The sequence below is a fragment of the Arachis hypogaea genome, chromosome 12 (genome assembly GCF_003086295.3).
Source record: "Arachis hypogaea cultivar Tifrunner chromosome 12, arahy.Tifrunner.gnm2.J5K5, whole genome shotgun sequence".
NCBI classification, from domain to species: domain Eukaryota; kingdom Viridiplantae; phylum Streptophyta; class Magnoliopsida; order Fabales; family Fabaceae; genus Arachis; species Arachis hypogaea.
In genome coordinates, this window is record NC_092047.1 from 31,516,870 (window position 1) to 31,542,097 (window position 25,228).

Consider the following 25,228-nt stretch of genomic DNA (forward strand, 5'->3'; position numbering starts at 1 on the left):
CATTTATCAATGCCACTCACTTTATTTTTCTTTCTCCTAACTCACTGATTTCCACTTTCTAACATCTTTTTCAATCTCAACCGATCTAACTTTCAAACTTCTCTTTTTGATTTTTAACTATTTACTTTAACTTTCTAACTCAAGGCATGATTATTATTTTTCCTACTTAACATGAATTCTACTTATATTACATTTTGGATTGTGATTTTTCATCTCTGATTTCTAACTCAAATACAATCCATAATGCACATATACTTAACTCATTTCATAATTCTACTGCTCGTTTGCCTTTATGCTTACATTGATACATCCTATTTGCCTACTTGTTTTCCAGCTTTTGTTCTTCAATTATATCCTGAAATTTCTGCTTTTCAAGATGTCTGACACCCAGCGCAAAGGAAAGGGCAAAGCGACCACTGGAAAACAGAAAAGAGGCGAATCCTCTATGTCCATCCTGGACATTCTGCATGATGACTCCTGGCGGAAAAAGTACTTTACCCCGCAGGAGAAGGCTGACCAGCTTCTCCTAGCCACTGATCAAGTCAAATTTGCAAACAGATACTGTGAGTTGAAGTATCCAGTGTTTGCCACCTCCAGGAACCTGTACCTGGAGAGAACTCTGAAGATTCCAGAAGAACTACAGCAGTACACCTTCGATCAGATCAAACAGAGAGGCTGGTTCTTCTTGGAAAGGGACTTGACAGAGGTCAATGCTTCCTGGATTCGAGAGTTTTACTGCAACTATTTCAAGACTTCCCTGGATGCAGTGCACCTCAGAGGGAAACAGATATTGATCACTGAGGAAGCCATTGAGGACATTCTACAGCTTCAGCCTAAGTCAGACCAGCCTGATGGTTACCAGAAGGCTGAGAAGGATATGCGCTATATGAGATTTGACTGGGATGCTGTCAAGCAGAGGATAGCCCTTGATCCTACTGTCCCCTGGGTCATGGGAAAGAATACAGCAATGCCTAAGGGAATCAAGCTGATGTATCTGAATGATGAGGCTCGGCTTTGGCACCAGATCCTGAGCAACTTTGTTATGCCGAGTACTCATGAGACGGAGCTGCCCGCTGCTATGATCACCCTCATATGGTGTGTGATGGAGGGTAAGGACCTGTATCTTCCATGATTCATCCGGTACTACATGGCCAGGGTCCATGTCAGAGGCACTCTCCTATTCCCTTATCTGATCACCCAGCTCGGCCGTCGAGCTGACATGCCTTGGGAGCCTGCTGATGAGAAGTCACCTGCTACAGACTGCAAGAAGATTATCCCTCACAGCAGGAAGTTTCAAGCTTTAGGCTACAGACCCCCATTCCTCACCGCTTCTGCTGAGGCAGCCACATCTTCAGCTGCCCCTTCTGCATCCACTGCCCCATCCCCGTCCACTGCACATCCACCTGCTCCTGAGCCCATTTATCTTTGGTACATCGACTCTTCGCCCGTCTGGATCGCATGGAGCGTCGCAACAAGCGACGTTATGAGCACCTCAAGTTGATGATCCGATCCGACGGCGACATCCCCTCCGAGCTTGACACCCCTTCTGATACATCTGAGATGGGGGAGGATGATCATGAGGATGAGGCACCCACCCAGGCTGAGCAGGCAGGACCATAGCAGGCTGCGCCACATCCTGAGGAGCCACATCAGATTCAGGCCGCAGACCCAGAGATTCCTCTACAGTCAGCGCTTCCACTGCAGCAGACCGATCCTGCTACCCTCATAGAGACTGCAGACCCTCCGGCCACCACAAAGACATCAGCAGCCCATCCTTCCAGTGATGACACTCCTTCACACCCAGCTTGAGTGAGCATCGAGGACGATGCTACATTTTAAGTGTGGGGAGGTCGCCATCCCTGGCGTATTTCTTTTTGGTGAACCACTACAGACTCTTTTTATCTTATTTTGTATTCTTCTATATTTTTATTTTTATTTTTCAGTACTTATACATTGTTCTTTTGCTGTATCTTTTACTTTATTTCCGCATTTTGCACTTTAGTTTATATCTTAGCCATTTAGTTTAGTTTGGAATTCTAAACTTATTAGTTATAGAATATGTGGATTAATTAGTATAGTTTACCCTTTTAGTATATAATAGTTTGGTTTAATTGAAAATAAAAGGAGTAAACTAGAGACTTTAACAGAATCAAAACAATCCACACACTTTGTATATATAGCATTACATGTTAGTTAATTAACAACATTTCTTCAAAGAGGAACACTAAAACTTTAAAGGCACCCTAAGATTTACATTGAGAATAATGGGAACTCTTGATTTCTACTTGCATGACATACATAACTGATATATGATTTTTGAGCTAGAGAACACACAGCCTGTGAGTTTTGAGCTTAATTGTATGGTTACATTCAAACCATAAATCTTATTCCTGTGTGTTTTGCCCTTCTTTTTCATTCTGGTATTTTTTACTTTGTTTTAATCTATATGTCCAATTATAGAATATAGATACATACCAAGAGATGATTGAGGCCATCATTTGAATTTTTCCTCACTTATCCCAAATTAGCCTACCTTTTACATCACCCTTGTTAGCCCCTTGAGCTTTTTAATCCCCTCTTGTTCTATAAACCATATTTCTAGCCTTAAGCAGAAAAACAAATTAAAAATCCCAAGTTGAATCCTTGGTTAGCTTAAGATAGAAATTGTGCATAATTTAAGTGTGAGAAATTTTATGGGAACATGGGATGATAGAAACAAAGTAGGAATTTAAAAAGAATAAGTTATTTCAAAAACAAAATTTGGGAAGTATGCTCATGTGAAATCAAAACAATTGAATTACCATGTGCATTGATATAAAAAAAATATTTCAGTATTTAAAGGGGATACAAAAATTCCCCAATTGCAAATTAAAAAAAAAAGAATCAGTGCACATGGGACAAAATTAAATTTAATGCATGAGTTTGTAATTCAAAATGGGAAAATTTGGGCAAATAGGTTAAGGAACTTTAATTTATATAAAGTGTGTATGTTAGGTGAGATCTTAGACTAATCAAGGATTCACTTTATTAGCTTACTTAACCTTATACATATACCCTTACCTTTACCTTGGCCCTATTACAACCTTGAATAAGACCTCATGATTTTTGTATGTCTATATTCCATAATTGTTGATTGGTTAGATGAAGAACAAAGTTATAGAAAGTAAGGATGGAAAAAGAATAGAGTGATTAACCCAATAAACACTGAGTGACTAGAGAGTAAACACAAAATCCAGTGAGGGTTCAATAGCTCATCACCATATATCTCTGCTTAATTGTTAATTATCTTGCAAGTTTGTGAAATACTTTTACCCATCTCAATTGTACAAGTGCTTTAACATTATCTAGGGTTTAACCATGCATATATGATTCCTTGAGGATATGAATTAATTTAACTACATGTAAGTTTTATATACAAGTGAATAATAACTAGAATTACATGATTCATTTAGGTAGTTTGCATTTAGAATAGAATGCATTGCATGAAATTCCACCACTTTACCTTACTCTTTATCTTGGATTTAGCATGAGGACATGCTATTGTTTAAGTGTGGGGAGGTTGATAAACCCATATTTTATGATATATTTTGTGCTCAAATCAAGTGATTTATTCAATCCTTCACCCACTTATTCATGTATATTGCATGGTTTTACTTTCCCTTCCTTATTATGTGATATATGTGAAAAACATGTTTCCTATGCTTTAAAAATATTTATTTTAATTACCTTTTATTACCATTCGATGCCGTGATTTGTGTGTTAAGTATTTTCAGATCTCCTAAGGCAGGAATGATTTAAAGGATGGAAAGAAAACATACAAAAATGGAAGAAAAGCACAAAATGGAGTTTTTGAAGAAACTGGTAGCGACGCGAACGCATGGACGACGCGGCCGCATGCCTAGCGCGAAAAGGTAGCGACGCGAACGCGTGACTGACGCAGACGCGCGCCTTGAGTAGAATACAATGACGCGTACGCGTGACCGAAGCGAACGCGTGACAAGGAAAACTCCCAGATGACGCGACCGCGCGACCCACGCGGACGCGTGACAGACGCCACGTGCAGCAACTGCAAAAAATGCTCCCAGCGATTTCTGAAACCTTTTTTGGTCCAGATCCAAGTCCAGGAAGCACATATTAAAGGTTATAAAGTGGGGGAATGCATCCATTCATGAGGAAGCCTTCGATTATTCACTTTTTATGATTTAGGTGTAGTTTTTAGAGAGAGAGGTTCTCTCCTCTCTCTTAGGTTTTAGGATTAGGATTCCTCTTAAAAGATTTAGGATTTCAACTCTTCATCAGATTCAATATTCTTTTTACTTTATATTTCTCTTTTACTTTCAGATACTTTAATGCTTTTATTTAATTACTTATGTTGCTAAATTGGCTTATGAACTCTTTATGTTTAGATTGATTTTCTATTATTAATACAATTGAGGTATTTCAAACTTATGATCCTTATTTAGCTTTTTATATTCTTGGCTTTAATTGATTAACTGGAGGCTCTTGAGTTATTAAACTTATCATGATTGTTGATTAATTCCTCTAATTGACTGGAATTTCACTAACTCTAGTCTTTCCTTAGGAGTTGGCTAGGACTTGAGAATCTAACTAATTAATCCACTTGACTTTCCCTTACTCTCGTAAAGGTTAACTAAGTGGAGTTAAACTCAATTCTCATAAGAATAACTAGGATAGGACTTCTGAATTTTCATACATTGCTAAGAGTTTATTTTACAGTTATTTATTTATTTTATTTATCATTTAAATTACTTGTTCCTTACTTTCAAAACCCCCAATTTACAAGACTCATAACCAATAATAAGAACACCTCCCTGCAATTCCTTGAGAAGACGACCCGAGGTTAAATACTTCGGTTATCAATTTTAAAGGGGTTTATTACTTGTGACAACCAAAACTTTTGTAAGAAAGGTTGATTGCTTGGTTTAGAAACTATACTTGCAACAAAAATTTATTATAACTTCTAAACCATCAATCTTCAGTTCTTCAAAAACACTTTTTTCAGAATGAAGCAAAATGATTACGAGCTTTGTTTTTTATAGACGGAAAACTCACATCACAGGCTACGTGTTGCTAAACCATCCAACCAACGTCCGCCACGTGTGCAACACACACCCTGCATGTTGCCTGCCACGTAGGAATCACGCATTATGTGTGTTGACGAATGGTTGTCACGTGTCAATACAGAACTTGCATGTTGCTTTAGATTTGGACACATGTCCAACACGTGAGCTGCATGCTGAGTCAACACATTATCTACATGTTGTGCCTGCACTTCTGCAATATCCACCTGTCTCTATATACATAAGAAAACGTCCATTTCCAAAAAAATAACACACATCTTTACTCTATATTTAAATTTTTTATCCTAAAAACCACTCAATAATTTTTTAAATCTCATTGGACCCCACTAGGTAATGAATATATCCGTCCTGTTCCACCTTTTTGCAATGCTTTGCTTGGTTATGACATTGTAAGGATGCTATAGTCATTTCATCAATAAAATTCAAAAAAAAAAAAAGCTTTTCCCTTACCCAATTTAGATGCAAGAATGATTAACTACAAATAGTGAAACCACTAACTGTATAGGAAAAGTCTAGGAGGCAAGCAACTTTTTCAAATTCTGGCCAGCATGTAACCAACAAGAAAAAGTGAGTCATTGGATGAAATCCCACACCAATCTCACACCATTAAAACCATTATCGATGGCTATTTGATGGCTACAAATACCAAAAGTTGTTAACCCCTAGCACTCCTCTATAAACCACCACAAAGCAAAACTTGATAATGAATCAATCATCTAATATATATAAATCAATAATGAATCTTTACAGCCAAAAATAATTGAAAAAAAGTACGAATAAAAATATCTGTCTAAGTCCTAACTAACTATACATCACAAGAAAGAAAGATCAACTCGTGGTGCCTTGTTTCCAAACAACAACTTGAGATCATTCTCCAATGGCGTCAAGTTCAAGTCCATACACATAACCCTCTTGCTATTTGATCTCTTCAAAACCGGAACTTTGACAACAGCATGGTTTATAGGATTAGAAGAAAACCCTTTATTATTATTCTCTCTGTGCTTTCTCATGTGGCCACCTAATTGCTGCCCCAAAGAGAATCCCATTCCACAGATTGAACACTCGTGCATCTTCTTGGGTTTCTTGGCCTCTGATTTGAGTTGTTGCTCATCACCATGATCACCATTATGCTTTTGTCTCTTGTGACTGGTTCTGTGCCCACCAAGTGCTTGAAAAGATGCGAACTTGCGGCCACATGTCTTGCACTCGAATTTCTCACTACTCTTCAATTCTATGGCACTTGAGAGCAACATTAGGGTATTTGCCAAATAATCTATGCTCTCTTTTCCATTGTTTGTTTCTCTTTCTCTCTTGATAACTGTCATGAAGAATTTGAATGAATGAATCGTATATGTGAATAATTAAGCTTTGAGTGTGTGAATGAATGAATTTTGGGAGAATGAGGAAGTGTGTGTGTGTATTTATAGGGGAGTTATATTACTTGGTGAGAAAGTCAAAGGTATTGTTTGGTTCAACTTGGAAACCACGGAAACTGGGAAAGGTTCTATTTTGTTCAGCAAAAAACAATTTAGTTGGACTTTTTGACTTTCTTTGTTCTAAAAGTTCTAACTACGTTCGTGGATGCTTACATAATTGCGCGCTATCGTATCTAATAGGTTTCCTAACTTAATTTGGAAGATTCCTCATCGATGAAATTTAGATATCTAATAGATATCTAATTGTCACATGTCATATCTCTTTAAATAAAATTATTTATTTTAATACAGAAATTTAGATATTCTACATTTTAAATTTTTATTTTAGAGAATAAAATATAATTTTTTATTTTTGAATAATTTTTTTTTTATATTTTTTTGTCCTATTTATAAAATAAATAATAAAATATCACATTTTATTCTCTAAAATAAAATTTAAAATTTAAAAGATATAGATATCTTTATATAAATAAAAAAATAACGGTTATAATTAAATATAAAACAGGATATCATGATGATTTCATGAGTAAGTGATGCCCACGTAGATCACAATACACGGAATTAGAATAAACAAACATTAAAGTAATCCAGATTTGGTGTAATTTCTGTGTCTTACAATTTCGTCTCTAACATTTTATTTATTACACTCAAAGGTTTAATCACAAATCTATCTTCACGAATAGTCCATCAATTTATAAAACAAAAACAAAACTTGCACGTACTATTTAAAAAGTAGGATATATACAGGACTAATCTATAACTAATTATTGAAATAATACGTGATCATTTTTCAATTTTAAATTTTAATAAACTATTATATTCTATAATTTATTCATATCATTAAAAACTTTAAATAAAAAAAAATCAGAAATAAGATTGTCTGACCCAAGAATTATTAGAGATCAAATTGTCACTTTCTTTAACACCCTGGACAAACTTTCACTCTACTTATTAGTGTCCTTTATTCTTAAAACTTATAGACCTTAGATTATATATCAATAATATTTGAGAAATAATAAAAAAATTAATCTAAATAGCTTAAAAATAATTTATTTAATATTTACTAATTACCGCTAAAATAATAAAACAATTTTAATATAACAAATATATAATTATAATTTATTATATACATAAAATTGGATGTCTAACCTCATCGAATAGTTATAAACAAAATAAGAACATAAAATATCATAGTAATTATACAATAACACAAAATATATACAAGTCATATGTAGTCGAACCTGCCAAATTGATGTGTTTGAAAAGTGGAAAAAAAAATGTTATTTCTTTTAAGTTTTAAGTAAAAATATATGTTATTCGTATTTAAAAATCTGTCTTATTGGATAGTAAAATCCGTAATATTTGTGAGTAAAAATAAAATTGTTATTACTTATTAGAGGATCAAAATATTTGTTATTTCAGTTTTAGTAATTTTATTGGATTAAATAATTTAATTTTAATACAATATTAGTAAAAAAACAGAAAAAATAATTATTAGATCAGAAAAAATAATTATATTTAACATTAAATATATGAATAATCATAAAAAAAAAACAGATATAAGTAAACGACTAGGTAAATTAATTTATATAATTAAGTATATCAAAATTAAACTCTCTCACTAAATCACTTAGTTTTATTTTCAGTAGTCCACGTGACCCTCACATGCTTCGTTACCTCTACTACTTTAATAAGCGTGTGATTGCAACTTGCAGTGTTTTTGCAGTTATGCTACCGAGTAAGGCTGCACGGTTGAGCAATCGACTTGTATGAATCTTCCATATCCTTGTCAAACAAGCCAGCACAACAGTTCCATGAAGCTTCCATGTCATTTTTCTCGGAATATTTTATTACACCATTTTCTAGTAACCAAAAGTCAAATAAAGAACCTTAATGTAAACGCATAAATGTCTGAGGAATAATATTATTAATCTCCATTCAAACAGAACTGCTGTGAAGCGCACCCCATTTTTGGGTAGCAAAATCATGTTTTTTCTCTTAGGTTTCTTGTTAGTTGTCTAGTAAAACACTTCAAAAACCAGCCAAATACTTAAGCCGCCATAGGCGCCAGCTAAAAATTACGCGGAGAATTGTCCATGTAGTGGAAAGTGTGAGAAACTTCTTTCTTCTTATGCACGTAAGTCTAATATGAAAAGGAACAGCAGTACAGCACAATGTGGTGAAGCTACATATATAAATGAAAATATATAATATATAATATGTAGCTTGCATTCACAAGCAGTAAAAGAAAATTCTGTTATATAACTTCCCATGGCTGAAATTTTTAAATATGGGGGCATGAAGCATTGTGAATTGCAAATTATTGTGAATTTGGTGATTTTACTTAAATATGAAAGAATAATTTGAAAAATTAGAAAATACTAGTATGTTTTGTTAAATTATTTCTTAATAAAGTTTGACTGGAATGAGCGTGATAATTGGTCGTGGGTATGACGACTGTATATTTCTGAGAAGTACAAGTTCTTGATTTGACTCCGTCTTCATAATGCTATTCCAACGGCAAAGTTTTGTTTGGATCGTGGCTTAACTTTATCTAGCAATTGTCATCGGTGTCAGAATGGTTCTGAATCCATTTTTCATTGTCTTCGGGAGACCCCTAATGCCAAGAAAGTCTGGAACCTTTTAGGCATGTATTCAGATAACTCGGATTTACATGATTGGCTCTACAGAAGTGCAAGGAGTGGAGATGTTTTTCTTTTCGTTTCGACCATTTGGTGGATTTGAAGAAGCAAGAATCATGCCTTATTTAATATAGATGACTCTTGGAGTGCTAGTAAAGTGGTGAGTTTGATTCGTAGTTCAGTAAGGGAATTCCACACTATTTTTGCTTTGCATCAATTTTTGTCTCCTCCTTCGCTTTGTTTGCATTGGGTTTCACTTCCAGTTCATTCTGAGATGCTAGTTGTTTTGCTCCTTTTGGCTATACTGATTTTGGTATCATTTACAATTCTAATGGATGTTGGTTGAAAAATTGCACTAGAAAAGTCGAAGTGTGCAGTGTTCTTTTTGCTGAATTGTATGCGATTTGGAGAAGTTTACTTCTAGTTTGGAATAGTGGGTTTCGTAAGGTTATTTGTGAAACAGACTGTTTAGAAGCTCTTTTCTTGGTAAACCAAAGAATAGTTGGTAAGGATATTCTGAAATAGAATTTGGTAAAGCATATACAAGAGGTTATAAATTGGAATTAGAAAGTCTCTATTCTTTTAATTCAGAGGAATGTAAATAGTGTTGCAGATTGTATGGCTAAATCAGCTGCTTCTAGCACAGACATTCATTCGAATTGGAGTCAACCATAGAGTGAGCTCAATTAATTTAGATATAAAACTAATAGATTTAGATATGAATCTAGCTAATTAATTTGATTTTATTTCTGTTTTTTTTTTTCTGTTTAGTCACAAAAAAAATTATTTCTTAACAATAATATTAATTATTTGTTAACTATATTGATCAGAATTAATATTTAAAAAAAGATTTACACATCTAACTTAACAATATATTCTTTTATTCTTAATAATATGACGAACCATTTTTTTTCTCTTTTTACTATTTTCTTTTTTACTAGTTTTCTTCTTCAAAAATAAAAATGATCATCAAATTTAGGGGTGAGCATGGGTAGCGGGTACCCGATTATCCATTCGAACCTGAACCAAACCAATTAAATTGGTTCTGGAACCAACGGGTATTAGTTCGGGTATTGGTTCTGAGGGTATAGAACTCGAACCAACCCGTGAACCCGATCATATATTAATTAAATAAAAAAATAAAAATATATATATATATATATATATATGACTTTTTCATTAGACAAAGATTATTCACTATTAATATGTTTGGATTTTAATGAGTTTAATTTTTAATGATTTGGTGTTTAACATGTTTGGATTATTTCTATTGATATTACATGTTTATTGTACTTGTTGAATTTTTAAAATAAAAATTTGATTTTTTTTATGAATTTCAAAGTCATCGGGTACCCAATTATTCCGAACCGAACCAATCTGTTCTTAATCGGTTTAGTTTGATTCGGGTACATGTACAAAAAAATACAAATCTAAACCAAACCGAACCAATTATATTTTAATCAGTTCGATTCTAATTTTATCATGAATCCGAACCAAACCGACCCGTACTCACCACCAATCAAATTTGAGCTTGAAAACATTAGTATTTTCTTTAGAAAGAGATATACACTCTAAATTGTATTTAATATCCCGATCTCCTCTCACACATGCGAGACGAGAGGTGACGGGGGTATCGAAATAGCCCCAACGATTTCTAAGATGTGTTGTGATTAACACCGCTATCTTTTTCCCGCCCTTGAATTTTCCATCATTCACCAAAACACTCTCACCGTTTAACGTTCTTACCTATTTAGCCTAGTTACAAATCTCTCCCATAATACGCAAATCCCCAAATTTGGGAAATGCAGCCATTGCAGACCCATATTAATTAAACTAATAATAATGTTCACAAGCATCATAATGTTCCCCAACTATCATTCTTTTAAAGTAAGCTAACAAATTGCAAAATGTTTAGGATACATGGGAGTGGTACTCATCAGTTGATGAGCTTTTTTACTTGTACACATGATAACTAAACAATTGCCTTAATTTCATCAGTTCACATTTGCAAATGGTGTCCGATTTGGAGATGCTGATGGAAGTGGAATTTTGCTTTCCCATTTTGTATGGTTGGGCGTGGAACCTTCTTCTGTAATCTGAGTTCTCATCTTCTCAATGGAAGCATGGCTTGGGACCACAGTTCTTTTATAGGATGTTGGACTTGTATTCTTGTCAACCTAAGAACAGAAACAATATTCATCATAAAGAGATTGTCACATAATTTTGGATTTCGGACGTGCGAATTCTGTTAGTTATTGGCTAATTTTTTCCTGTCTCCCTAACAAGATCAACAACAATTAAATTCTTCGTTAGTTTCACATACCACGTAATCTAAAACAAGGCTTTTATCTGCTTGGACAGAGATGTTTGATATATTTTCATCATGCTTCTGTTGAACAGAGTTAAGCTGTTCCAACCACTGTTTAGTCATAGAATCAATTTCCCTCTTGGTTTCGTGGTCTAGCATTAGTGCACCTGGAAGTAAAAGTTTTTTGTTTCTCAGGCCTCAGAAAATAAAGAAATGAAAACTGAAAACCATTTACATCTGATATATTTTCAGTCAAATAATTTAGTAATTTACCATTTACATCTGTTAACAAGTTGCGAGTTCCGGCAGTATAATCTGAATCCAAAGTCAATGACGCAGACACATAGTCCTGATTTAGAGCATCATTTTTAATGATATTATCCCTGTTAAGCATCAATAGTAGTTACAAGCATTAGAACTAATCAGATTATAGTCAAATATCTTATTATAAACAAAACTAAAATATGTGATCTAAAGCTTACTTCACTGTAGATTCAATTTTTACAAGACTGTGCTTGTGGATATTGTTTAAGGACATGTGAGCACTTTCCCATTGCAGCTTGGAGCAGTCCACTTTCTTTGAGCTACAGAGCATAATTAACAATCACATAAAAATGTGTCTGATTTTTTTTTTTTACTAAATAAATAGTAAAATGAAAGCTTACCAATCCAAGAGACAATTTTCCATGCTGGACTTGATTTCATTTGCTGAGAATATCTGCTCCACAAAATGACATTTTGCATTCTCTACATATTCGCAAAGTTCCTTAGTTGCATCTTTTGAAACTTGCTGAATGTTGAACATCTCTTGCTGGAGTCTCTCGGACTGTTTTGTACTCATGACCTGCATATTTCTTGATGCCTCTGAGACCTGATACATATTTTTCGACAAGTCAGCACGCACTACTGCAGTTGACATGATATGAATTGTACATATCAAGAAGAGAAATATGAATAAAAAATGAATATGAAATTGATTGATTGACCATAGTGATTCTGTTAGAAGTCAATCTCGCCAAAATTGCTACAATTTCCTCTAAGGCTTTCTCTTCCTCTCTCACAGCATCTTCCTGTTACATGTGTTAGAAAGGAAATCAACCACGAGAGGCTAACTTAGAGATGACGAGATAAGTAACTCGGAGGCACAAAATATTTGCCTACCTTGAACTTCTTCTCAAAATTAGTTAAATGATTGGACCTCTCAATGTGAGTTTCTTCGAGAATTTCCATGACTCTTGAAGATCTCAGATGAATGTCATTAAAGAAGTTCACAGTTGCCTCAGAAACCACTCGTGCTGAAGTCAAACTTTGTTGCAATCCCTACATTGATTGATGAAATAGCATGATTAAATAATTGTTTTAAGTTCTAATATTTTTAACCAAGAAAAAATTGAAAAGTTGTAAGTAGAACGTACTTCCTCTTGTTGTTGGATAGAGAAAGCTAGTAGCTGCTTTTGCTCAGCAAGAGAATTCTGGATATTGCATATAACATCGTTGGCTTCATGAACAGCAGTACCAAGAAACTACAAAAGAGAGAAAGGGATTGAAAGTTAAAGTAAAAAGCAAAGGAACCATTAAATTTATATCCATTATTCATGAACAATCAACACCGACTGTCCAACTAAGGTGGATGTGAGCATTTGAAATAAACCAAATTTTGCTGAGTTTAGTACTTTAGTTAAATTTCCCAAATTTTGCAGAGTGAACTTTAGTTAAATATAGTCGAGTTAACCCATTTGCATAACCATGTTTTCGTATCTAACAAAACCAAGCAATATTTGCATGAGCTCTTACCTCCTCAACAGCCAATGCCTGTGATGAAACTTGAGACTGCATCTGCTCCATATCAGACGAAGCTTTCATATGTAATGTATTGGCTAGACCTTTCAAGGTCTCTACTCCTGAAGTATAAATCTCAGTCATTTTCTTGATCCTTGATTCTAGAGATTGTGTAGCCTGATGAAAGATTGCTGCTAGTTAAAAAATGAATAGAAAATATGGCAAACATAGATTGAAATTGAAATAAGATTTCTTTTATCCATTTTTCTTACTTCACATTTACTGGTGAGGAACGAGGAGACATGATCTTCCATGCACCTCAGTTGTTTCTGCTGTTGACTAATAGACCCAGCAATGGTTGTCTGCAAGCCTTTTAGGCCCTCGTTTAGAAGAGAACCGAAATTCAATATTATCTTTTGATTTTCTGCCTCCATCCTTTCTTTTTGATCTGTGAGATTAACAAAATAAGATACCTAAGAAAAGAAAGTATATATCCTGCAAAAACCTGTATAGGTTCTATTGATCATTCTTATCCAATGCATAACAATAATTTTAAGTCTCATTTTCCTGTGAAGAAAATTTCTTATGGTGGTCGTCAAAGTTCAGAGCATAGTAAATCATACCTAATTTTGAGGAGAGTGAATCAATATGATCTGATGCGATCTGCAGATCAGTACACATTTCCTTCGCACGCCCGACTAAGGCATTTTCTGTTGGAGATAAAATAAAGCAAATCATATATACTGAACAAAAACAGCACAAATGTGCCAGCATGCGACAATTGATAATAAACCTGATTTCAGTAGCTTGGAAATTGTATGTTCCTTCTCCTTCAATGTTGAAACTACCAGCCTGTAGTTCTCTTGGAGATCTCGCAAGGTGTTGCTAGTTTTTTCTAATTTTTCCTGAAGCAGTTGTTTAATTTGAGATAAGATACTCTTAATCTGAAACTTTTAAGTGATTAGCAATAGAGAAAAAAGGTTTTGCCTCCACGCACCTTGCAATCCTTCAGTTCACATTCCAAATCTAGTTTCTGTTCTTGCTTTGTTAGATAGAGCTCACGGAACTTGTCAACTTCCTGAAATTGAAATTAATTATTGACAAGATTTGGGGACAGAATAGAAAAATGTCAACCTGATATACTCCAGGGAATACCTTTTGACTAAGGCTGAGGTCATTCTCTAATTGCTCTATCCTCTCATCTTTTGCCTGAATAGATAACAAGCCAATATTAGATTGCGGAAACTGAAATAGGTAATATCACAAGATACAGAACATCCTTAATCTTATTATTTGAGCTTTCTGCTAAAAACTTGGGAGTGTAGACATCCTTAATCTTGCTATTCTTATCAGAGAATGATGTAAATAAAATTAAGACGAAACCTATTGTAACATTAGGCAGATATGTAGATATTGAAAACAAGTATGCTTGACCTTCTTTTCAGCTTCTTCCTTGGCAAATCTTTCGTGAGAAATGTATACACCATTCTTTTCCCTAGCAGCCCGCACATCTGCATTCATTTTGGAAAAAAGGTTTGATACAAGATTCTCCCTATATTCCAAAACTTAAGATGATAATGTTGAATGTACCTTCTTTCATTCTCTCAATTTCCATATACAAGTCCTTCAACAAAACAGCCTTTGAAACTTTTTGGTTTGCCTGTTAAAAGAATAAGCAGTGACATTCACCACAAAGCAAATTAAAATGATAAAGTAAATTTAAAAAAAAGAAGATAATAACTGCATTTAATAACTGACCTCAGGCTTATTCTTGATGTTTTTGGCACGACTAGCATAATCTAGTGTACTTAATGTTTCTTCCAAACAATAAGTAGATGGTGAAATGGTAGCAATTATGCATGTTTTTGTTTTACCCCCTAAGGAATCTCTCAAAATCCTAGTAAGCTTACTGTCCCTGAAACAATAAACAACACCAAGTGGCATGCATAATATAAGATACATGTCTTTCAAATTCTGAACAGCACAGGAACATGGTGTTATGGTGAACCTGTAAGGCACATGGGGAGAATGTTCCACAAGTGCATTTATGACACGTCCGAGGGTGAGTAAGCTTTTGTTTATCTCCCCTGCTTCTCTAGCACGTCCCTGCAAATTTTGTCACACAGCATTGAAGATATGCTGATATTTAATGCTTCAATAATATTAACATTCAGTTGCATACTTGAGAAACAAGTATAGTCCTCATATTTTGATAGACAAAGAGAAACAAGCTATAGTTGGAGAAGGTAATCCACTGCTGATATATCTGGAAAAGTTAACTTAGTGACAAATATGAGCCATATTTTGATCATTTTCTCTTACCACGTTGTTCTATATCTATCTCATTTATAAAAAGACAAATTGCAATTACATAATACCATGCAGCACTAATCACAAAAAGCTGAGATGATAAAGGAGCCATATTTTGATCATTTTCTCTTACCACGTTGTTCTATATCTATCTCATTTATAAAAAGACAAATTGCAATTACATAATACCATGCAGCACTAATCACAAAAAGCTGAGATGATAAAGGAGGAAGCTCTTCATTACCCCACGTTGCTCTATATCTATCTCATTTATAAAAAGACAAATTGCAATTACATATTACCATGCAGCACTAATCACAAAAAGGTGAGATAAAGGAGGAAGCTCTTCATTACCTCACGTGCTCCTGACCGCAATATGTTTTCTGATCCCGCCAAATCAACAAGATTAAGCTTGCCACATTTAATTAACTCCTCATCACCAATTACTGTTTCTTTCACATAGACAGTAATAGTGAACACTGAATGGGAACGGCTGCAACAAAATAATATTCATTAAAAGATATTTGAATAACAAGAAATGTAACAAATTTAGTTGAAGGAAACCAGGTCTACCTGCTTCTCTTATTAAGCAGCGTCTCTGCAGTGCGCCTTTTCGATGCTCCACGTTCCAACAGGGTATAAATTTCATTTACACTGTAAACTGATTCTTCTTCAAGGCCTCTCACGAACACACAACCCTTTCCATCTTCCATAAGGTTTATAGGCTTCTTCTGTTTTTCTTCCATGGGCTTAGAATTCTCATCTGGGGACAACAAATCAGTTATTTCCTCATTATAAAGTTCAAGGAAAGTCACTTTCATGCTGTAGTCAGCATTTTGTGCCTCCAAAATGTCAAAAATCTGGCGAACTGCTCGTGGAATAACACCAGCCTCAGCAGGCAAATCACCACCCTAAACAAATTAATCATGTCATTAGATAATTTCTTTGATAAAAAAGAAAAACACTACACCATTTTAACTAGCATCAGGAAATTAGGGCAGTGGCACATAGTGTATTGTATACCTTAGTTCTCATCCCACCCTCCATTGTATAAGTTTTACCAGTCCCAGTTTGGCCATAAGCAAAGACAGTGCAATTGAATCCATCAAGAACTTCATTGACAATTGGTGCAATTGCTTGGTCATAGATTGATCTTTGCTGTGCTTTAGGTCCAAAAACCTTGCCAAATAAACAGGAAGTCGAAATGTTAACCAAAGAATGATCACACTATGCTACAACTAAGAAATTCACATCAAAGTAAGATAGTTAAAATAGAAGCAAAGCAAGTATTGCATACCTTGTCAAAGGTGAATACTCTATCTATTTGCTTGTTTGCTAGAGTCTGCATAACAGTAACTTCCCTTTTGTTTTCATTACATGTCACCACTTTAGGAACATTCGACTTCTGTTCATCATCGCTTAATGGCCTGAATAAATTAAAATAAATAAAACAACAATCCAAGAGCATGTTAGCTAAGCCATAATTTGGAGAAATACAACATTTCTTGTCTCAATGATAACATCTATTAACCCTAAAAAATGCTAATCCAAAGTAAACCAAACATAACATTCAGAGAGATCCATGGCTAGTTAACAATCAATAAAAGACATACAAATCTGCAATACAAAATTCAAAATTCAAAATTCTTACTATACACCACAGATAAAACACAGTACACGAAGCTTGGATCATAAAACTAATGCTAGTTGCTAGGTTGCCAGGTCCAAAATCTAACACAATATAATACATATATGAAGAAAAAAATCTCAAAATTGCGAAGCACAAGGTAAAATTCATGAAGAAGAAGAAGACGAGGACCTGCAGCGAAGTAAAACTTGGACGTTAGTCTCGCTATCTTTTTCGTGACGGTGGTTCTTATTAGAGTTCCGATCCGAGCCTCTTGAATCAGGTCGACGTCGTTCTGGTCGAGGCGTTAGAAACGGAGACGGTGACGCCGTCATCCCTGATCCAACTTTCTTGCTGCACTGATCTGGCGTTATTGGCATCATTTTCTTTTAACCTTGAAAAATCAAACCCAAAACAGACATTAGAATTAAAAAAAAAAACACTTGTTGCCATGTGATTTTATTTTTTTAAACTACCAAAGTAACGTTAAAGTGCAAAACGTGAGAGGATAATATACCTTGTGGTGGTGAGTCTGAGCTGAGGGGAGAAGCAGATTAAATCCGAGAATCTGAGGAAAGAGATCCTTTTCGAGTTGTTTGCTTTTCGGTGATTTTTCCTTTCTTCCCCTTCGCGTTCTTATTGTTGTGAGAGAGTGATGAAGAGAAATTCAAATTGAAAAGAGAAGGTGAAGTAGCAACGGCTATTTGAGAGTATATAGTGTTGTACTGTAGCATAGATTGGGATAGCCGTTGAGCGAGTTCCAACCACTAGAGCCACGGCAAACCCAATATTTAAAGTTTAAACTTCGCCTTTTTTAATTTTTCATTTAAATAAATTTGGACAAGCTCCAATATAGTGTCTACTTTCTACGGAAAAAAGTTTGAATTGTAGGTGACAATCTAATTTTGGATTTAATAATGTTACATGAATTTTTTAACAACCAACATGTATGTCAGTCCCATCTCACATGTTTTTCATGGGATAGATATTAAATATTAAATATCTAAGAATGTATTAGAAATTTATGGAATTATTTTCTTTGATTTATAATGTAAAAAATAGGTTAAGTATACTGTTTTAGTTGTCAGAGTGAATGTAAAAATTGAAATCGTCTTTTTTTTTTTTTTTTTGGTTTTGAAAATCGTCAATTATTTACTTTTGTTACAAATTTATTTTGCAAACACATTAGAAATTTTTGTAACAATTTTTTTATACCAACGCTATTTTTTCTTATAATGCTAAAATTAGAATTAGAATATTATAATTAATTCTTGCTGCTATTTTGATATTCCAAATTTATCATGTAGGTCATAACCCGCTAGTAAGTCATAATATTATGGTCAATCCACGGCGTAAATCACACAATATTATCGTCAATGTCACATTAAGAATTATGTTGCCATTTTATCTAAAGTGAATTCAATTCAAAAAAATTATATTGCCATTTTTATCTAGGAGTGACAACACTATTTTTAAATTCGTGAGTATTCACCACATCCTACCATTCGAAATGGATAATTATTTGTCCTCGTGCCGAACAAATTTTTAACAGGACGGATTCTTAGACGGAGTGAGACGAGGTCGAGTTTAGGTTAAATTCGTCTCTACCCGTCTTGGTATATATATAATATATATAAATATATATACTTTTAATATATAATATATGTAATATATATATAAAATAATTAGTAAAATGATTAATAATATTATATCATATTTAAATTTTTATTTTAATTTATATTACATATGTAATGATAGTTATATAAATTTTAAAATTTAATTTTATTTGTTAAATTTTAATAATGATAGGAACGGAACGAGTACCCACAAAAGCGGGTTAGAATTTAACTTTTTACTATCCACAAGTAAAAACGAAGCGAATTCGATACAGATTATTATAGGATGAGACAGGATAAGGTAGGACGAAAACTCATCTCTAATTGCCTCATTGCCACTCCGATCTTCATCAATGACATCATCATCAATAACAATATCCAAAGTATTATATATCACTTTGACTATATGATTCATCAATTTGCACAAATTTAACCAAGCCTTGAGAACTAGTGCATTCCACAACATATTAAAATTCCTAGCATGTATGTATTATTCATTTATTCTAGTTGAATGCTTAGTTTCTTACCTTGAAAGTTATATGGTGCTTTCTGTGATGGCTATATGTGATCTGTAGCTAGCGTGGCTATGGGAGGCTGATATGTGATAATACTATACGTGTTGGGTCGATTGGCAAGTTGGACCACATAACTCCAGGTTTAAAAGATAGTAACTCTTCTAATGAGGACGGTAATTATAAATGTTTGTGATGTGCCTAACCTTATCATTTAGTTAAAGTGTTAAACTTGTACAAAAATAAAGGAACAGAATTTTTTAAAAAATAAATAATTTAATTATTTTAATTAGTAAAAATTTCATTTTTTTTATTCTCTGAGATGTTAAAATGATATTTTTTTCATTCTATTTATAAAATATATATTTTTTTATAACTTTTAAAAAAAATTTTCTTTAATTCATTTTAAATTTTTTGTATTAACTAACGTTAACTTTATTCATTTTTTAAGATAAAATAATTATTTTTTACAAAAATACCTTTTAACAAAAATTTTATTTTTTTGTCATTAAATTTTGTTTACTAAAATGCTTTTTAATAAATTATTTTTTATTAATTAAATTATTTGTTTCTAAGACACTCTTCAATAATTTTTTAATTATTAAATTATAATTTTACCGAAATTTTTGTTAACAATTATTTTTATATTTTATTATTAATTTTTTGATATCAATATATATTATTTTAACATCAAATAAAAAAATCTTGGTAAGATTATTTTTCGATATCAATATATATTAATTGTTATACATACCAACAGTTGTAAGATTTTTTTATTTAATGTTAAAATAATATAGAGAAAATTCCACTCCCCTCCCCTGCGAGATGTTAAAATGACACTCTCCTCCCTTCTATTTTATAAATGTACATTTTTCTCCTTTCTAACTTTTAAAAAACCTCCTCTTTAATCCATTTTAAATTTTCTGTTTTAACTAGTGTTAATTTTATCCATTTTTTAAGAAAAAATAAATTATTTTTTGAAAAAATATCCATTAACAAAAATTTTATTTTTTATCATTAAATTTTTCTTACCAAAATACTCTTTAATAAATTATTCTTTTATTGATTAAATTGTATTTTTACAAAAATATTTTCAAAAAATTTAATAATTAAATTATTTTTTTCTAAGATACCTATCCTTTAATAATTTTTTAATTATTAAATTATGATTTTACTAAAATTTTTGTTAACAATTATTTTTATATTTATTATTAATTTTATATCAATATATATTATTTTAATATTAAATAAAAAAATCTTACCACCGTTAATACGTATAACAATTAATATATATTGATATTGAAAAATAATCTTACTAAAATTTTTTATTTAATGTTAAAATAATATATATAGATATCTAAAAATTAATAGTAAAATATAAAAAAAATTGTTAACAAAAATTTTGGTAAAATTATAATTTAATAATTAAAAAATTATTGAAGGGTATTTTAGAAAAAAAATATATAATTATTAAAATTTTTTAAAAATACAATTTAATTAATAAAAGAATAATTTAGTAAAGGATATTTTGGTAAGCAAAATTTAATGATAAAAAATAAAATTTTTGCTAATAGGTATTTTTTTTAAAAAAAATTTCTTAAAAAATGAATAAAGTTAACATTAGTTAACACAAAAAGTTTAAAATGGATTAAAGAGGAAGTTTTTTAAAAGTTAGAAGGGAGGGAAATGTACATTTATAAAATAGAGGAGAGGGGAGTGTCATTTTAGCATTTCGTAGGGAAGATGAGTGGAATTTTTTCAATAATATATATTGATATTGAAAAATTAATAGTAAAATATAAAAATTGTTAACGAAAATTTTGATAAAATCACAATTTAATAATTAAAAAATTATTGAAGGATATCTTATAATTATTATTTTTTTAAATATTTTGATAAAAATAAATAAAAAATAATCTATTAAAAGATATTTTGGTAAGCAAAATTTAATGACAAAAAATAAAATTTTTGTTAAAGAGTATTTTGTAAAAAATAATTTATTTTTTCTTGAAAAATAAATAAAGTTAACATTAGTTAACACAAAAAATTTAAAATGGATTAAAGAGGAGGTTTTTTAAAAGTTACAAGTGATGTGAATGTACATTTTATAAATAGAAAGGAGGAAAGTATCATTTTAGCATCTCTTAAGGGAGGGGAATGGAATTTTCTCTTTTAATTATTGTTTTTTATTCTTTTTGAATACTAATTTAAATATATTAGTTAAACTAAGAAAATAATGTGCTGATTTTAAATGAACAATTTTAATTCACGTGATGCCTCAGTCGTCCATTAATCAGTGAGTTAAAACTGTCTATCTCCCCTATTATTTTGAAACCGTCCATCTTTTTTATTATTTAAAATTGTTTATTTTTTATATTATTTAAAACATTTCATTTTTAAAAAATTTGGTCTAATTTAAATTACTAATATTTTTTATTAATTTTAAAAATTATATTTTTATATTTATAAATACACATATCTCGTTTACGCTGTAAACAAAATACATTTATAATTATCTATTTCGATAACTAATGCGACGTAAGTTTGGTAAATAAATTGATGAAAGAAGTAAACTTTAAAGAAAATCAAAATCAGAAATATCATGAATGAAACTTAAGTAGCAGAGAGAGCCCTGAACGCTGACTTCCATGGAAGAAAACGTAAGGTTCCGGCGTAGGCGATTGGCTTGTTCCGATCGAAATTTTTTGGCTGTGACGAAGGGAGGACCTTCTGGCAACAGTAGGAGCTGGTTTTGTCAAGGTAGATGATCTTCACTTTCCACATGAACGGTTTCAATTTCTGTAAGAAGCCAATCATGAAATTAGTAATATGTTGGACTCTCGATTTACAAAGATTAGGAATTTGTTTTGTAAATGGAAACCGATCTGAAAGGAGACTTTGATTTTTTAGGCAATTGGACGAATGAGTGGAACTCGACTCCGTGTATGAGGGGTAGGAAATGGATGAGCTCGTTGTATGGCATCAAAAAAAAGGGACAGAAAAAAGAGATACTGAGTCACTGATATGTGTGATAAAAAAAGCAATCCTACCCCACAGTAAAAGATGCAAAATTATCCGTACTTAATTTGCTAAATATGTCTTTAAGAAACTAACTACCAAACCATATTTCTACATCTTATTGAACACTCAACTTATAATCACCGCTAGCCACGATTACCGTGGCCACCAGAAACGCAGCCTACATATGGTTAGTTGGTTACGAATGACAAACATCTTTTTTATTAAACCACTCTTCCACCTTAACCCATGACAACAATAAAGACGTCTCACGGCCCACAAATTCAGTCCAACAGAATACACAAATTAAATTATAATTTAGTCTTTATCTTATCTTATAGTTATCTTTATCTTTATCTCTATCTTATCTTTATCTTTATCTCTATCTTATCTTTATCTACTTTTATCTTTCATAGACCAATACTCTATATATACTTAGTTTTACCTTCATAGTTTACAATTCAATCAATCAACAATCAATAAAATTTCTTCATCTTTTTCTTTCACAAATTCTTTTATTTTCCTATTCTTTCACAATTTTATTATGGTATCAGAGCTCCTCTTGAGCTCTGCTGACATCCATGAATCAAGGAGAAAGGGCACACCATCAACTTCATCCGGAACCTCTTTTCGACCTTTCGTCAGCCCAACACTTTTCTTTCATGGCACTTCCTTTCAATGAAGAAGCTCGTCCTTCAAACCAACTTGAGCTTTTGCCAAGTCCAGCTACTCATTATCTTTGTTCTTTCAATACCTTTTCTACTGTTAACAATTCTTCAAATCGAGATTCATTCTTGAATACTTGGATCATTGATTCTGGTGTCACAGATCATATTGCATCAAATTTGTCTTGGTTTATTTCTTACACACAAATTTCTCCTATTATTGTTCATTTACCAAATGGTTCTCGAACTACTGTTTCTTATAAAGGCATCGTTCAATTTTCACCATCTTTGGTTCTTCATGATGTTCTTTATTTACCTCACTTCAACTTTAATATTATCTCTATTTCAAAAATTACTTCAGCACTCATATGTAAACTCACTTTTTCATCTTCTTCTTGCACTCTACAGAGCAACAATTTGGGGACGATTAATTTGGCCAGAATGAGAGAGGGATTATATGTCTTTGAACCCAATTTCGGTAAAAATTCATCCACTACACACTCCATAAATTTCATCCAATCTCCACCCATTACACCTTCCAATATATGGCATTTTCGTTTAGGACACCTTTCTGGGCAAAGACTTAATCATTTACATAAACAATTTCCTTTTATCTCTATGCATCATGACGAGGCTTGTGACATTTGTCATCTTTCTAAACAAAAGAAACTTTCATTTTCTCAAAGTTTTAACAAAGCCAATGCAAGTTTTGATTTATTACACTTTGATATTTGGGGTCCGTTTCGACAAAATTCTATTCATAATCATAAATATTTTTTTACTATTGTTGATGATTTTAGCCGCTTTACATGGGTTACTTTATTAAAATCAAAAGGAGAAGTGCAAAATCAAATAAAAAATTTTATTACTTTAATTGAAACACAATTCAACTCCAAAGTCAAAACTATTCGTTCCGATAATGGACCAGAATTTATTTTACCTGAATTTTATGCTTCAAAGGGCATTATTCATCAACGTAGTTGTGTTGAAACTCCTCAACAAAATGGAAGGGTAGAACGCAAGCATCAACATATTTTGAATATAGCTCGTGCTCTTATGTTTCAATCTAATTTACCATCATCTTTTTGGTCTTATGCTGTTAGACATGCTGTTTATTTACTTAATAGAGTTCCATCATCCGCAATTAATTTTAAAACACCATTTGAGATTTTATTCAATCATCCACCAAATTATCATGACCTTAAAGTTTTTGGATGCTTATGTTTTGTTTCTACCCAAATGACAAACAGATCAAAATTTGATCCAAGAGCCAAAAAGGCTATATTTATTGGCTTTCAACCTGGTTTTAAAGGGTATATTGTTTATGATTTAGAAGATAAAAGAATTGAGATTTCTAGAAACGTAATTTTTTATGAAATGATCTTGCCCTTAGTCACAAAAAATGTCCAATTTCAGACACTCAACCCAACATTGCCAAACACACCTTCTCAAAAACAAGATTCAGTTAGTCTTCCAGTTGAACCCTCACCTATACCCATTGACCCAACTCCACCTAGTTCTTTATTTTCTCCAACAAACTCTCCTTCTTCCTCACTATCATTTCCTAACCAAGTTGAACCCATGACCACCGAATCACTTTCAACACTAGACACCAGTCCACCATCACCTTCTCATCCCCCGTCACCTTCTTCACCACCTGAGCAACCCCATCCTCGTCATTCCGACCGGCCTCACCGACCTCCAGCATATCTCTCTGATTACTTGTGTAACTCCTCTCTCATCTCTACAAATCAATCTCCCTCAAAGTGCAAGTATCCTTTATCTTCAGTCATGTCTTTTTCTTCTCTTTCATCTTCACATAAAAAGTTTCTTTTATCTCTACATTCTGATGTTGAGCCAAAGTCTTTTAAGGACGCCAATCAACACTCTAATTGGCGTAGTGCTATGAAAGATGAGTTGGATGTTCTTGAGCTGAACAAATCTTGGCGTCTTGTTGATTGCCCTGCAGGGGTTAAGCCGGTTGGCTGTAAATGGGTCTATCGCATCAAACGCAAGCCTGATGGTTCAGTTGATCGATATAAAGCACGCCTTGTGGCTAAAGGGTTCACTCAAACTGAAGGTGTTGATTTCTTGGAAACTTTCTCCCCTGTTGTCAAGCCTGCCACCATCAGATTAGTTTTGGCATTGGCCTCTATGAAGCATTGGCCTATACATCAGTTGGATGTCAATAATGCTTTCTTACATGGGGATCT

At 32.7% G+C, this 25,228-nt stretch overlaps 2 protein-coding genes across 2 annotated transcripts; both read right to left on the bottom strand.

The window, feature by feature from the left end:
* Positions 1-5,799: 5,799 nt before the first annotated feature.
* Positions 5,800-6,566, bottom strand: LOC112727268 (zinc finger protein ZAT11). The gene has a single exon (XM_025776946.3). The coding sequence runs from the start codon at positions 6,425-6,427 to the stop codon at positions 5,915-5,917; it is 513 nt and encodes a 170-aa protein (XP_025632731.1). The 5' UTR covers positions 6,428-6,566; the 3' UTR covers positions 5,800-5,914.
* Positions 6,567-10,974: 4,408 nt separating this feature from the next.
* LOC112727269 (kinesin-like protein KIN-5B) lies at positions 10,975-17,970 on the bottom strand. The gene is made up of 24 exons (XM_025776947.3): positions 17,722-17,970; positions 17,397-17,598; positions 16,875-17,004; positions 16,601-16,756; positions 16,151-16,488; positions 15,932-16,070; positions 15,276-15,373; positions 15,026-15,182; positions 14,858-14,927; positions 14,702-14,778; positions 14,423-14,476; positions 14,265-14,345; positions 14,061-14,172; positions 13,891-13,977; positions 13,540-13,715; positions 13,283-13,444; positions 12,904-13,011; positions 12,650-12,808; positions 12,475-12,558; positions 12,154-12,359; positions 11,971-12,072; positions 11,762-11,871; positions 11,504-11,655; positions 10,975-11,357 (listed from the first exon to the last, which is right to left on the bottom strand). The coding sequence occupies exons 2-24, from the start codon at positions 17,585-17,587 to the stop codon at positions 11,175-11,177; spliced, it is 3,132 nt and encodes a 1,043-aa protein (XP_025632732.1). The 5' UTR covers positions 17,588-17,598; positions 17,722-17,970; the 3' UTR covers positions 10,975-11,174.
* Positions 17,971-25,228: the final 7,258 nt, after the last annotated feature.